Source organism: Mesoplodon densirostris, chromosome 5 (assembly GCF_025265405.1).
Source record: "Mesoplodon densirostris isolate mMesDen1 chromosome 5, mMesDen1 primary haplotype, whole genome shotgun sequence".
Lineage (NCBI taxonomy): Eukaryota > Metazoa > Chordata > Mammalia > Artiodactyla > Ziphiidae > Mesoplodon > Mesoplodon densirostris.
Window position 1 is genome coordinate 67744338 of NC_082665.1, and position 15224 is coordinate 67759561.

A 15224-nucleotide genomic window follows, 5' to 3' on the forward strand; every position below is an offset into this window, starting at 1 on the left:
TTCCATTAAATAATCTTTCCAGTTATTTACTTTGGGCTTCTTTGTCTGTATATATCTCCATATTCATTTGTTGGTATACATATGCATAGCTTTATAACAATTGGCTGCCTACCCTACTCCTATTTTTATAGACCTATGGTGATGAAGAACTCCCTAAAGACAAAGTTTGTAAAGCTCAGAAAGTTTGCAGATCTTCCAGTAGTTGAAGGCTATTTAAGGCCTTCTTGACTCATATTTTTACAATGGATCCTTGAATCTTTTGAACTCTTTTATGTTAAGTGATCCAGTCAACGCAAAAATGTTTTAAGAGTTTATGCCATACCAAACTTGGGCACTTAGGAGATTGAACTCAGTGTGTCGAAAGAAAAAAAAAAGAGGTATCACTGGTTGTTTCTTGTGGCATGAATGATGATCTTTTATTCAGTATCTCTCTATATTTGCATATATATATATTCTAAGAACTTTCACTCATAAACATGGGTGAAATGTTTCATATAACTTTATACCAGAGATACCTGAGGCATGAAAAATTTGTGATATTGGGAAATGTCCACTTTTTACTTCTCTTAGCTCAAAAATCTTTCTCAGACGGCTGTGAGATTCTCCTTGTTGACCAGCCTAGCATATTTCATGTTGTAGGCATACTTGCTGTGGGGTACCAAAACGAGAGAGGGAAATAAGGAAGAGCAGGGGAAACATTAAAATTTTTTTTTATCATAATAACTAGTCTTTAGTATCTAGACTGACAACCTTTTTGAAGTCTCAGTGTTACTCTATAGCTCCTAGTTGAGAGATCTCAGCCTTTTGCCTTCTGCATGGATGTTTACTGGCAGGCATAAATTGTTTCCAGGGGATTTTCTCTGTGTCCTGTCCTCTGAGAATTGTCTTCAAGGCCATAAGTTTGCTTCTGTGCTGTTAAATAACTAAGAAGAAATAAAGGCAAGCCTTCAACATCTTTCCAGTGTTTACATTGTCTATCCTAAACTGCTCACCTTGATCTGCCTTATACTCAACTTCTGTACCTTTTTCCAAACTTCCCAGCTTCTGACCTCCTGACCTGTGTTTTTATTCAGTTTTTAATCTTTTCACAGATCTTCATTAGTAGTGCTTCTTATGGATTTGCTTTTGTAAATGAGCCCTAGACACCCTGCCGATGTGCTTACTTTCATGTGTCTTATATTTCTGTTGGTGCTGTTCAGTGGTTCTGTTCACTTCCCTCAAATGCTAAGTTATCTCCTAGTTTTATCATAGAATTATTAATACTGACTTCCTTCCTAGATTTATTCAGCTATTACACTAATATTATTGAACATCTGCTGATTTATTTTACTTTCATTGCCTTTGGCATATTATATCTTTTGTATAACACATAACTATTTACTGTAGAGAACGTTTTATTAATTTCATGTATCATAGTCTATCTTCACCCTATCCCAAATGAGTTTCCACTTTCCTGAGAAATGAGATCACTATTCTATATCTCAAAAAAAAAAAATGGTAGTTCATCAAGTACTTCCAAGCAGTCCTAATAATTTTCTAATTTGAATATGTAGAACACTTGAGAACAGTTTACAAAAAAAGCAGACAAACACAAAAATCCTCAAGGCACGTGTAGGATACATTTTATTGCATGAATGTAATTATCTATGTGTTCATTTAAAAATGTATATATCAATGTATACCTCTTTGAATATGTGTATTTACATATTTATATACAAATATGCAATTTGTACACATTTTTAAACATTTTAATGGTTATACTCTCTGATTATGATTATTGTTTTAAAAGTTATTTTTCTTTGAGACTAAAATCATAGGTATATAATATCAAGAGAACCATCATAGGCTACATGAGCATATGTTTGTCATAGGAATCGTTATGGAAGAACATTTAGATTCCTATATTCTTCTCTAATTCCTAAAGAAGAAGTAAATTCTAGGAATTTCAGTATAGTTCTTCCTAACATCTACATGGTTGATCATTTTTATATCTGTGATTGATTTAATAAACTGTGAAAGGTTACTTGTAACCGAGTACTTTGTAAAGTATGAAAAGAATTTTAGGTATCTCAGGACTACCATAATTGTGCAAGATCACTTTTACAGAACACATTCAATACTCTAGAGTAGCTTCAGGCTCTGACATAGGGCAAGCATTGATGTTTTTTTGCTGGGAAACTCATAATGGCAAAAGTTCTGACATAGTTTAAGATGATCTTACTCAACTCAGTAAAATAAATAGTTTAAAATATGTATATGGAGTCATACATGGCAGCTAATTTTCTGCCCATGTGGTGTCTGCCATACTAATAGGTAGAACCCATCCTATTGTATTTGAAGTAGGATTCATTTTTATTTGGAGGCTTTGTATAAAAAGGATCTTAGTATTATTTTTGTAGTTATCCTGAATTCTAGTTGGAGAAACGTTTTCTTTTATTACAGATGTTTTCTTTTGTCATAGATGAAGCTTCTTGAAGTAAGAAAACTAAATTATATCAAATATACTATATAGGAAGACTATATACTTCTTAACTATAGAGAAAATTTTAAGGAAGACTATATACTTCTTTTAGGAAGACTATATACTTCTTAACTATACAGAAAATTTATACAAACGTATTTTTATATGACCAGATTGCAATTTAAAACTGGGTTGGATATTTGCTTTTCTGTGGAGCTACATGGTATATGTGTAAATAGTAAAAACAACAAAAAAATTAAACTTAGTTTTTCCCAAAGAAAATATAAGAAATCTTTAATAGTCACAATGATTCTTATAATAATAATCCCTCTATTGATAAATGCATATTCCTTGGACTAATCATTCTCACCAATCCATATACAGTAGTTTACCTGCTTCTTCTACTGTTAGCATTCTTAGGCTTCCTGACTGAAGTATGTGCATTGTCCTTCCTTGTATTTCTACATTATATACATACAAATAACATTAAAATCAGTGAAAAATTAAATAAATTAGCTTGTTTTGCTTCACAAAAAAACCCCCCATAAATTAAGTAAATCGCTCACTTTGTCTTCATTTTGTTCCAGGGTGCTTTGGTCAGTGCAGGTTCAGATGATACACTTCATTTGTGGAACCTTAGACAAAAAAGGCCAGCTGTTCTTCATTCTCTTAAATTTAACAGAGAACGGTAAGAATGTAAGAGTTAAACAATTTCTTAATGTGTAAGAAAATTATTTCCCGAGCAAGTTTCACGTTAATTTTTGAAAGAATTTAAAAAATAATAGCTAGAAATAATATTTATGCTTACTTTTATAATAGTTTATTTTCATAGAAAATTCATAATTGATATAGATTCAGTCCTTTTCTAATGGGAACTCCTAGCATTCTTGTTCTCCTTGCTGTAAACTAGGACTTCACCAATGATGTGTTCTTTTCCTTAGCTCAAGGTGCTGAAAACCCAGACCTAAAATTTAAAAGTCAAGTAAATACTAAATGTAGTTCTACACCTTTTGATCATGGAAGTTACCTCCTACACTTTCACTCTTTTGCTTATTTTTTACCTTAAAAAGATATGAGACAGAGGTTTTAGACATCCAAAAATGTTGGTACTAAGTGTTGTGCAACATTGCACATCCAAGATTAATATTTTCAAAGATGGTGAATTGATCAGAATTAAAATTCTCCCATTTTAGAATGAAATAATAATTGGAAAAAAAATTTTATGAATGGATATGGAAAATGTTATTAGATTTTATTTGTAACAAATTGTCCCAAATTTTAATGTTTCTAGTGTTGGTTTCAACCAGAGCTAGAATATAACAGACATCTACTTAGCTGATAATCCACCTTGAGGTGAAGTAAAATTTGTATTTTATTATCTGTATCTGTTATTTAACTATTAAATGATCTGATATTTGTTTATTATTTAGGAAACAGTCAAACTTTTTGGTGTGATTGAGAAGGGCTATCACAGGAAAAATTGATACTAATGAAAGAAAAAGAAACCTCTGAGAAGTAAATTTACACAGATTAGCAAGTACTAGTCAAAACTGAGTTAGGTAGATAGTAGAGACAGGCAGCCACTGCTGAGAGCTCAAGAAAGTGCTTATTTTATTTTGTTGAATGGTAATAGTTCATAAGGAATCATCACTGTATGGGCAGAGCTTAATGAAGTAAACCTGTTTTTATAGTTTTGATGAGAAAAAAGGATGGCAGCTATACAGACATTCTTCCTTTTTCTATCTGGAGCTTTTTCTTTTTCTTCTTATATGCATACTGTAATATTTGAATCATTAACCTTCAGTATTCTGAGTAGTATTCATGAGTATTATGTCCACATTATTTTGGGATTCAGCATCAGTGGAAGTTTTTGTTAATCCAGTATTTTTTTGAGAGGAGGAAATTTATATTTTAGCTATTTGCTAAAACTAGATAGGACTTCTTTCTTTATATTAGATCTAATTTTGGTTATTTTATCTTAAATTTTTTTTTTCTTTTGCGGTACACGGGCCTCTCACTGTTGTGGCCTCTCCTGTTGTGGAGCACAGGCTCCAGACGCGCAGGCTGAGCAGCCATGGCTCACTGGCCCAGCCGCTCTGCGGCATGTGGGATCCTCCCGGATCGGGGCACGAACCCGTGTCCCCTGCATCGGCAGGCGGACTCTCAACCACTGCACCACCAGGGAAGCCCTATCTTAAATTTTAAAATAAGTAATGTAGCAAATATTTCAGGATATGAAAAATTGAAAGATCAGTCAAGAGTTGTTATACTGTTCCTTGTATCTTTACCACAAAAAATATTACCTACCTCAGATATTGACATATTGATTTTATCTCTTTCTCTACTTGTAAGATTTTTTGTTTGTCAGTGTTTTTTTTTTTTTTCTTTTTTTGCGGTATGCGGGCCTCTCACTGTTGTGGCCTCTCCCGTTGCGGAGCACAGGCTCCGGATGCGCAGGCCCAGCGGCCATGGCTCACGGGCCCAGCCGCTCCGCGGCATATGGGATCCTCCCAGACTGGGGCACGAACCCGTATCCCCTGCATCGGCAGGCGGACTCTCAACCACTGCGCCACCAGGGAGGCCCTGTTTGTCAGTGTTTTGAGTAGATCTGGCCCTACCCTTTTGTGTAGATAGGCAGAATGAGTTTTTTTTCCCCTCACAATTGGAATGTTGAAGGAAATGTTCTGGCCTCTTTTATAGCCATTTTGGGGAGAAGAAATTGATTGATGGTGATGATTTCCAATTATAATTTTATTAACTCATTTGAGGTATATTTAACTGGTAGGAACATAAAAGACCAAGCTGACAGATTTTGGACAAGTTTAAATCTTAGGAACTTTGCAGGCACTGCCTATTTTTTAAAATTAATTTTTATTGGAGTATAGTTGCTTTACAATGTTTTATTAGTTTCTGCTGTACAGGAAGGTGAATCAGTCATACGTATACATATATCCCCTCTTTTTTAGATTTCTTTCCCATTTAGGTCACCACAGAGCATTGAGTAGAGTTCCCTGTGCTATACAGTAGGTTCTCATTAGTTACCTATTTTATACATAGTAGTGTATATATGTCAATCCCAATCTCCTGCTTCATCCCACCCACCCCCCTTGGTTATCCATAAGTTTGTTCTCTACATCTGTGTCTCTATTTCTGCTTTGCAAATAAGTTCATCTATACCATTTTTCTAGATTCCACATATAAGTGATATTATATGGTATTTGTTTTTCTCCTTCTGATTTATTTCACTCTGTATGACAGTCTCTGGGTCTGTCCACGTCTCTGCAAATGGCACTATTTCGTGCCTTTTATGGCTGAGTAATATTCCACTGTATATATGTAGCACATCTTCTTTATTCATTCTTCTGTTGATGGACATTTAGGTTGCTTTCATGTCCTGGCTATTGTAAATGGTGCTGTAATGAACATTGGCATGCATGTATCTTTTTGAATTATGGTTTTCTCCAGGTATATGCCCAGGAGTAGGATTACTGAGTCATATGGTAGTTCTATTTTTAGTTTTTTGAGGAATCTCCGTACTGTTCTCCATAGTGGTTGTGCCAATTTGCATTCCCACCAACAGTGTAGGAGGGTTCCCTTTTCTCTACACACTCTACAGCATTTATTGTTTGTAGGTTTTTTTTTTTTTTTTTTTTTTTTGCGGTATGCGGGCCTCTCACTGTTGTGGCCTCCCCCGTTGCGGAGCACAGGCTCCGGACGCGCAGGCTCCGGACGCGCAGGCTCAGCGGCCATGGCTCACGGGCCCAGCCGCTCCGCGGCATATGGGATCCTCCCAGACCGGGGCACGAACCCGTATCCCCTGCATCGGCAGGCGGACTCTCAACCACTTGCGCCACCAGGGAGGCCCTGTAGGTTTTTTTTGATGATGGCCATTCTGACCAGTGTGAGGTGCTACATCATTGTAGTTTTGATTTGCATTTTTCTAACAATTAGTAATGTTGAGCATCTTTTCTTGTGCCTCTTGGCCATTTTTTCCACCCATGTTTTCTTTGGGCTGTTTGTTTTTTTGATATTGAGCTGCATGAGCTGTTTGTAGACTTTGGAGATTAACCCCTTGTCAGTTGCCTCATTTGCAAATATTTTCTCCCATTCTGAGGGTTGTCTTTTCATTTTTTTAATGGTTTCCTTTGCTGTGCAACAGCTTTTAACTTTCATTAGGTCCCATTTGTTTATTTTTGTTTTTATTTTCATGACTCTAGGAGGTGGGTCAAAAAAGATCTTGCTGTGATTTATATCAAAGAGTGTTCTGCCTATGTTTTCCTCTAAGAGCTTTATAGTGTCCGGTCTTACATTTAGGTCTTTAATCCATTTGGAGTTTATTTTTGTGTATGGTGTTAAGGAGTGTTCTAATTTCATTCTTTTACATGAAATTAAAAGACAATGCTGTCCGACATTGCCTATTTTAATGCTTACAAAAATGTGATATTTATCTTTTTGTGAAAGATAAATTAATTATCTTGAACTTGAGAATAATCATTAATATCACAATTTATTGTGGAGGGGAAAGTATCTTTAAATGTATCATGAATGCAAGGCTTAAGTCAATGAAGGAGAATTTAACCAAGCGTCTTTGGGAACTCTAAGCCCTCTTAAATCGGCCATTTAACTGTATACATTTCTATATACTTGTCAACTGAAAGAAAGACACACAATATGAGAGTTGTGAGTGAAGTTTTATTGAGGGTCTTACTGAGGACTATAGCTGGGAGATAGCCTCTCAGATAGCTCTGAGGAACTGCTCCAAAACCATAGGGGAGGAGCCAGTATATATATTAATTTTTGGGCTGGGAAATACATGTAGTCAAGCATAAAAGATTACTGCTAATCACAAGGAACAGACATCTCAAGTTAATGATTTAAGTGCTTTTCTATGTATGGGAAGATGCAAGAATCTGGGGTCACTGAAATTCTTCCTTAGATATGAATCTTAACTGTCTAGGGACCATATATCTAAAACACAGAATGCTCCATCCTGTTTTTCTCTGTCCTGAATTCCCCTCTGGGGGCACTGTCAGTGGGTGACTGCAGTGGGTTGCAACTTAATCATTGTAGAACTGGAATGTTGGGCAATATTCTTTGTTTATGTATCCTTATGCTTATGCCATATAGATATATTTAGTTTATATAGTTTGTAAATTTTAGGTTTTTTTAAATTAGGGCAACTTCAGTCTTTGGTTTTATAGTCTTTGAAAGTAGGGACCAGGCTTAGATTGTTGAGAAGTAGGTTTAGATATTCCAGCCGCTTCTGGTTGATGATCTTTGGGTTCCTCTCATATCAGAGTTTATAAACCTAAATATGGAAGAAAAACCTTAGATTTCTGTGATGCATGATCTGAAAAATGAATAAAATCAAGCATTTACATTTCAGGCATATTAACAGTCCTTGCTATCACTGATCATAAATCATGTAACCTTGGGGAAAGCCTAGAATTGTTTTATATGGTTTTCAAGTAAAATTCAACAGATAGGCTATAATATACAGATCATAAAGTATTTGTACTGATTATATCAGAGTTTATTTTTTCTATCGGTGGTGTTCTGCTAATTAATATTGTCAGAATACTTCTAAGGAATATTAGCTAAACCGCCAGGAAGGAATATATTATTAAGAACCTTATTTCTGAAATCTCTAGCAAACTTGACCCATCAGAGTTGGCTTTGGGGGACACTTTTTATAACCCAAATTTAAAATATTTTATTGCCTTATGAAGATAATCTGAATTACTTTTCTTTTAAAATTTTCTTAAGTAATTAACATATTTGCCTGGTTTGACAGTCAAAAGATAAAAGTTGTATGTACAGTGAAGGATCTTTCTTCCACTCCTGTCCCCTGGACACTCAGTGTCTATCTGCAGAGCCAAGCAGTGTTATTAATTTCTTGTGTCCTTCTAGAGATTCATTCTGTACACATATAAGCAAATATTATATGTAACATAATTTTCTTCTTTATGTATTTATAGACAAATATGAAAGTATCATATATTTCTGTTACATAAGTTGTAGGACATTATACAAACAGTTTTGTACCTTGGTTTTTTCTCTTTATATGTTCTCAAGATCATTCCTTATCAGTACATAAAAAGTTTCCTTATTCTTTATTTGGTGTGTGTGCAAATGTTACCGAACTATCAAGAAACTGTGTAAATATTAAGTGTATGCCTTGAAATAATTTTACATCCATGTAACAAATGCACAATTCAAGAAACAGAAAATTGCTAAAGCCACAGAAATCCCTCTGTGTTACCTTCTAATCACTACCTAACCCCCAAGTGTGACACTATTCTGCTTTCAAACATTATAGATTAGTTTTGCTTGTTGTTTTTGACAGTTATAGGAATGGAATTGTACATCTCTCCTTACTTGTATTTAGCTTCTTTTTTAAAAAATAAATTAAATTAATTAATTAATTTGGCTGCATTGGGTCGTCATTGCTCTGCGCGGGCTTTCTCTAGTTGTGGCGAGCGGGGGCTACTCTTCATTGCTGTGTGTGGGCTTCTCATTGCAGTGGCTTCTCTTGTTGCGGAGCATGGGTTCTAGGCATGTGGGCTTCAGTAGTTGTGGCTCGTGGGCTCTAGAGCACAGGCTCAGTAGTTGTGGCACACGGGCTTAGTTGCTCCACGGCATGTGGGATTGTCTCGGACCAGGGCTCGAACCTGTGTCCCCTGCATTGGCAGGTGGATTCTTAACCACTGTGCCATCAGGGAAGTCCCTATTTGGCTTCTTTTGCTCAACATTATACTTGTAAGCTTCATTCATGTTGCATGTTGCCATAGTTTATTATTTTCATTGTTATGTAGTATTCAATTTAATGGATATTCTTTAATTTGATTCTTTAATTTTAATTTTTAAAATTTAATTCTTTTATTTTAAAACTTTTAAAATTTTGTAAATTTTAGAAATAGCTTGTCAAATCTCACAAACACATCTGCTGAGATTTTTTTTTTTTTTTGCGGTATGTGGGCCTCTCACTGTTGTGGCCTCTCCCGTTGCGGAGCACAGGCTCCAGACGCGCAGGCTCAGCGGCCATGGCTCACGGGCCCAGCCGCTCCGCGGCATGTGGGATCTTCCCGGACCGGGGCACGAACCCGTGTCCCCTGCATCGGCAGGCGGACTCCCAACCACTGTGCCACCAGGGAAGCCCTCTGCTGAGATTTTGATTAGAAATATCTTGAATCTGTAGATCAATTTGGGGAGAACTGACATTCCCCATGATGATGGGGAATGGCAATATCGATTGATTGTCATTAACAATGATGACATATTGATTCACTGTCTGAATCACACACAGTCAGGGAATCAAACATGGTATGTATCCCACCACTTACTTAGGTATTCTTTGATTTCTCTAAATGATATTTATAGATTTCTCTGTAGAGGTCTTCTACATTTTTGTTATGTTTAGTCATAAATATTTGATAATTTTAAATGCTATTGAAAATTGTACATAATGATAAAAGGATAATATATTATAAATTGTATGTAATGATAATTATAGTATATTATTTTTCATATTTTTGTTGGAATATGAAAATATAATTTATTTTTATATGTTGACTTTGTGTGCAATGACTTTACTTAAATTCAATTAATAATTCAAATTGTTTATCTATTGTGGATTTTCCTATGTACACAGTCATGCCATCTTCAAATAATGACAGTTTTGTTTTCCTTCTTTAGTTTTATATGTATTTATTTATATTTATTATATATATTTATTTATATGTATTTATTTCTTTTTATTATTGCACTGGGGTTAGGACCTTGTATTAGTTTTTTTTTTTTTTTCCCTCACTGTTGGAGTACTGAAGCATTTATTTATTTATTTATTTATTTATTATTAATTTTTTTTACATCTTTATTGGAGTATAATTGCTTTACAGTGTTGTTAGTTGCTGCTGTACAACAAAGTGAGTCAGCTATATGTATACATATATCCCCATATCCCTTCCCTCTTGAGCCTCCTTCCCACCCTCCCTATCCCACCCCTCTAGATCGTCACAAAGCATTGAGCTGATCTCCCTGTGCTATGCAGCAGCTTCCCACTAGCCTTCCATTTTACATTTGGTAGTGTATATATGTCAATTCTACTCTCTCACTTCGTCCCAGCTTCCCCTTCCCCTGCCTGTTGTATTAGTTATTTATTGCTGTGTGACAAAATTACACAAACTTAGTGGCTTAAAACAACATGCATTTCTTATCTCAGAGTTTGTAGGTCAGGAAACCAGGTGTGGCTTAGATGAGTTTCTGTTTCAGGATCTCACAAACTACAGTTAAGGTGACTGCCAGGGCTGTGACCTCATCTGAGGCTTGATTGGGAAAGGATCCATTTTCAAAACTTATTTGGTTGTTGGCAGCATTCTGTTCCCTAGCAAGTTGATGCATCAAGAGCCTTAGTTTTTACTGGCTGTTGACCAGAGACCACTGTCAGTTGCTTGCCATATGCCTTTCTCCATAGGCCATCTGACAACCTAGCAGCTTCCTTCTTCAGAGCCAGTAAGGGAGAGAGTCTCCTCACAAGATGAATGTTACAATCACATGTAATTTAGTAATGAAAGTGGCATCTCATGACCCTTGCCATATTCCGTTGGTTATAAGAAAATCACAGGTCCTGTGCACACTGAAGGGGAAGGGGATTATGCAAGGGTAAGGATATCAAGAGGTGGTGATTGTGGGGACTACCTTGGAATCTGTCCATCATAGACTTCCAGTACAATATTGAATAAAAAGTCCAAGGACAATGCTTTTCTTGTCTACTTACTGATCTTAGGGAAAATATTTTTATTATTTCACCTTTAAGTGTATGTTTGCTGCAGGTTTTTAAATAGATATTTTTTATTACTTTAAGGAAGTTTCTTGTGTTCCTAATTTGTTATAAGCATATATATTTTAAAATCATGAATGATGTTAAATTTTATCACATAGTCCTTATGCATCTTTTGTGATGATCATATTATTTTTTTCTTTTTTATCTATTGTGGTAAATGACAGCACTTGATTTCTGCATGTTAAATGACCCTTGTATTCCCAGAATAAATACAACTTTTGTGATGTATTAGCATTAATATATGTGCTGGATTTGCTAATAAGTTAGTTAAGAGTTTTATATCTATGTTAACAAGAGCTTTGCATTTAAGTTTCCTTTCTTTTGAATTCCCTGCTAGGTTCTCATGTCATAGTTATTTTGACCTTATAAAATTGGGGGGAATGGGGGAATGTTTCCTCTTTTCTATACTCTACAAATACTTGTGAAAGATTGGTATTATTTCTTTCTTAAAATTTGAAAAAAACTTCATCAGTAAAGCAATCTGGGCCTGGGTTTTTCTCTGTGGGAAGACTTTAAATGGCATATTCATTTCTTTAATAGATTTAGGAATATTCAGATATTCTTTTTTTCCTTGAGTCAGTTTTAGTAAGTTATGTTTTGTTAGAAATTTATCCTGTTCATCAAAATTTTTAAATTTATTGGCCTTAACCGTAGTGTCTATAGTAATTTCCTGTTTTTTGTTCATTTTTTTCTCTCTCTCTTTTAAATTGAGGTATAGCTGATTTACAATATTGTGTTAGTTTCAGGTGTAAAGCAAAGTGATTCAGTTATATATATATCAGATAATTTTCCATTATAGGTTTTTATAAGATATTGAATATTGTTCCCTGAGTTATACAGTAAATCCTTATTGCTTATCTGTTTTATATATAGTAGTGTATATTCATTAATCCCATACTCCTAATTTATCCCTCCCCTCTTCCCTTTCCCCTTTGGTAACCCATAAATTTGTTTTTTAAGTCTGTGAGTCTGTTTCTGTTTTGTAAATAAGTTCATTTATATCATTTTTTTTAGATTCCACATATAAGTAATATCATATGATATTTTTCTTTCTCTGTCTAACTTACTTCACATAGTATGATCATCTCCAGTCCATCCATGTTGCTGCAAATGGCATTATTTCATTCTTTTTAATTCCATTGTATATATGTACTACATCTTCTTTTTCCATTCCCGTCGATGGACATTTAGGTTGCTTCCGTGTCTTGGCTGTTGTAAACAGTGGTGCAATGAGCATTGGGGGTGCATGTATCCTTTTGAACCATGGTTTTCACTTTTCTCCACACCCTCTCCAGCATTTATTGTTTGTAGACTTTTTGATGATGGCCATTCTGACCAGTGTGAGGTGATATCTCGTGGTTTTGATTTGCATTTCTCTGATAATTAGTGATGTTGAGCATCTTTTCATGTGCCTCTTGGTCATCTGTATGTCTTCTTTGGAGAAATGTCTATTTAGGTCTTCTGCCCATTTTTGCATTGGGTTGTTTGTGTTTTTTTTGGTATTGAACTGCATGAGCTGTTTGTAGATTTTGGAGATTAACTCCTTGTCAGTTGCTTCATTTGCAAATGTTTTCTCCCATTCTGTAGGTTTTCATTTTGTTTATGATTTCCTTTGCTGTGCCAAAGTTTTTGAGTTTAATTACATCCCATTTGTTTACCTTTGTTTTATTTACATTACTCTAGGAGATGGATCGAAAAAGATATTGCTACAATTTATGTCAAAGGGTGTTCTTCTGTTTTCCTCTGAGAGTTTTATAGTATCAGTCTTACATTAGGTCTTTAATCCATTTTTAGTTTATTTTTGTGTATGGTGTTAAAGAATGTTCTAATTTCATTCTTTTTTATGGCTGAGTAATATCCCATTGTATATATATATACACCACATGTTCTTTATAGATGGCCAACAGGCACATGAAAAGATGCTCAGCATCGCTAATTATTAGAGAAAAGCAAGTCAGAACCACAATGAGGTATCACCTCACACTGGTCAGAATGCCATCATCAAAAAGTCTACAAATAGTAAATGCTGCAGAGGGTATGGAGAAAAGCGAACCCTCCTACACTGTTGGTGGGACTGTAAATTGGTGCAGCCACTGTGAAAAATCAGTATGGAGGTTCCTTAAAAAACTAAAAACAGAGCTACCATATGATCCAGCAATTCCACTCCTGGGCATATACGCAGAAAAGATGAAAACTCGATTCAAAAAGATACATGCACCCCAATGTTCATAGCAGCGCTATTTACAATAGCCAAGACATGAAAGCAACCTAAGTGTCCATCAACTGATGAATGGATAGAGAAGATCTGTTCTTCATTCTTGATATTGGTGATTTTTGAGTTATCATTTTTCATGATCAATCTGCATATTTATCGTTTTTGTGATTTTGATAGATTTATCATTTTGATGGATTTGTTGCCTTCCTCAGTTGAACAACATATGTCGCTCTAGTTCATTGATTACTACTCTTTGCAACTTTTGTTGTGTCTGATTAACTATCTTTTAACTAGATTCTTAATTTAATATTAATTTAATATTTCTTCATTATAACAAATGAATTTAAGGCTATAATTTTTCCTGTAAATTATACTGTTCTAGATGTATTTGGAGATTGTAGGTATGTCTTATCCTTATTAATGTGAAGCTAAAATCTTTTATAATTTCTCCATGATTTCTTGTGTTATTTATAAATGACTTAATTTCCAAGCAGTTGGAGGTTTTCTATTTCTTTTTTATTGTTAGTAAACAATGAAATACTACTGTGGAGAGATTATAGTCTATATGATTTTAGTTCTTTTTTCATTTGTTAAGACTTGTTTTATGATTCAGAATATGGACAGTTTTGGTAAAGGTGCACAAAAACTGAATTTTTACTCATCTGTTATTGGGTGCATGTTATATATGTAAATTAGACCAGGTTTGTTAATTGTGTTGTTTGGATTTTTAAATTATTACTGACTTCTATCTGTATTTGTTCTATGTAGTATTGAGGAATGTTAAAATATCCCACTATGATTATAGATCTGACTACCTCTTTCTCTCTCTTTTTTTAATTGGGGTATAGTTGTTTACAATGTTGTTAGTTTCTACTGAACAGTGAAGTGAAGTAGAGGGATACTTCTCTTTTTAATGCTAACAATTTTTATGTTTTGAAGCTAAATTGTTGGATGCATACAGATTTGGAATTGTTATATATATTTATTTACTCCTTTATCAGTATGAAATATCCCCTTTCTCTTTAGTAATGTATCTTGTTTTAAAATATACATTGTTGATATTTATATAGCTATACCAGCTTTCTTTGGTTAGTGTTTGCATAGTGTGTATTTTTCTATTGTTTTACTGTCAGTTTCTCTGTGTTCTTTTTTGTAAACATATACTTTAAAAAATTAGTCTGACAACCTTGGTCTTGTACTTGGTATATTTACATTTAATATAGTTTACTGATATATCTGGGTTTATATCTACTATCTTAATGTTTTTTTATTTCACTCTAATTTTTATGTTTCTTTTTAATTTTCCTTTCTTTCGATTTAAACTTTTGATTATCCTATTTTATCTATGTGAAGTTAATATGTATTTTTCCCTTTTGTTTGAGGGTTTAACTTAAGAGATTTCAACATAGAAGCTTCACTTATTTCAGTCTAAAACAGTATTTCTTTTGTTGCTTCTTTGATAATGACAGTAACTTAACATTTATCTCCATTTACCATCCCTCTTGCCTTTTGTATAATTGATACCATGTGTTTTATTTCTAGATTCACTTTAAACTCCATAATGTATTGCTAATATAGTTTATAATCTCAATATTCCGTTTATATTAATATATTTTTACCATTATATATTCTTTCTTCTGATCCTTATCTCTTCCTGTAATTCTGTTTGGATTCATTTTCTTCTTCCTAAAGAATATTCTTTATTC

General features: G+C 34.3%; 1 protein-coding gene across 3 annotated transcripts in view; it reads left to right on the top strand.

Annotated features, from left to right (window-relative positions):
- Positions 1-15224, top strand: part of STXBP5L (syntaxin binding protein 5L) — a 386525-nt gene that overhangs the window by 93277 nt on the left and 278024 nt on the right. For all 3 annotated transcript variants that reach the window (XM_060099916.1, XM_060099917.1, XM_060099918.1), the window contains exon 4: positions 3049-3149. In XM_060099916.1, the coding sequence (XP_059955899.1) occupies positions 3049-3149 (101 nt within the window). The remainder of the gene's footprint in view (positions 1-3048; positions 3150-15224) is intronic.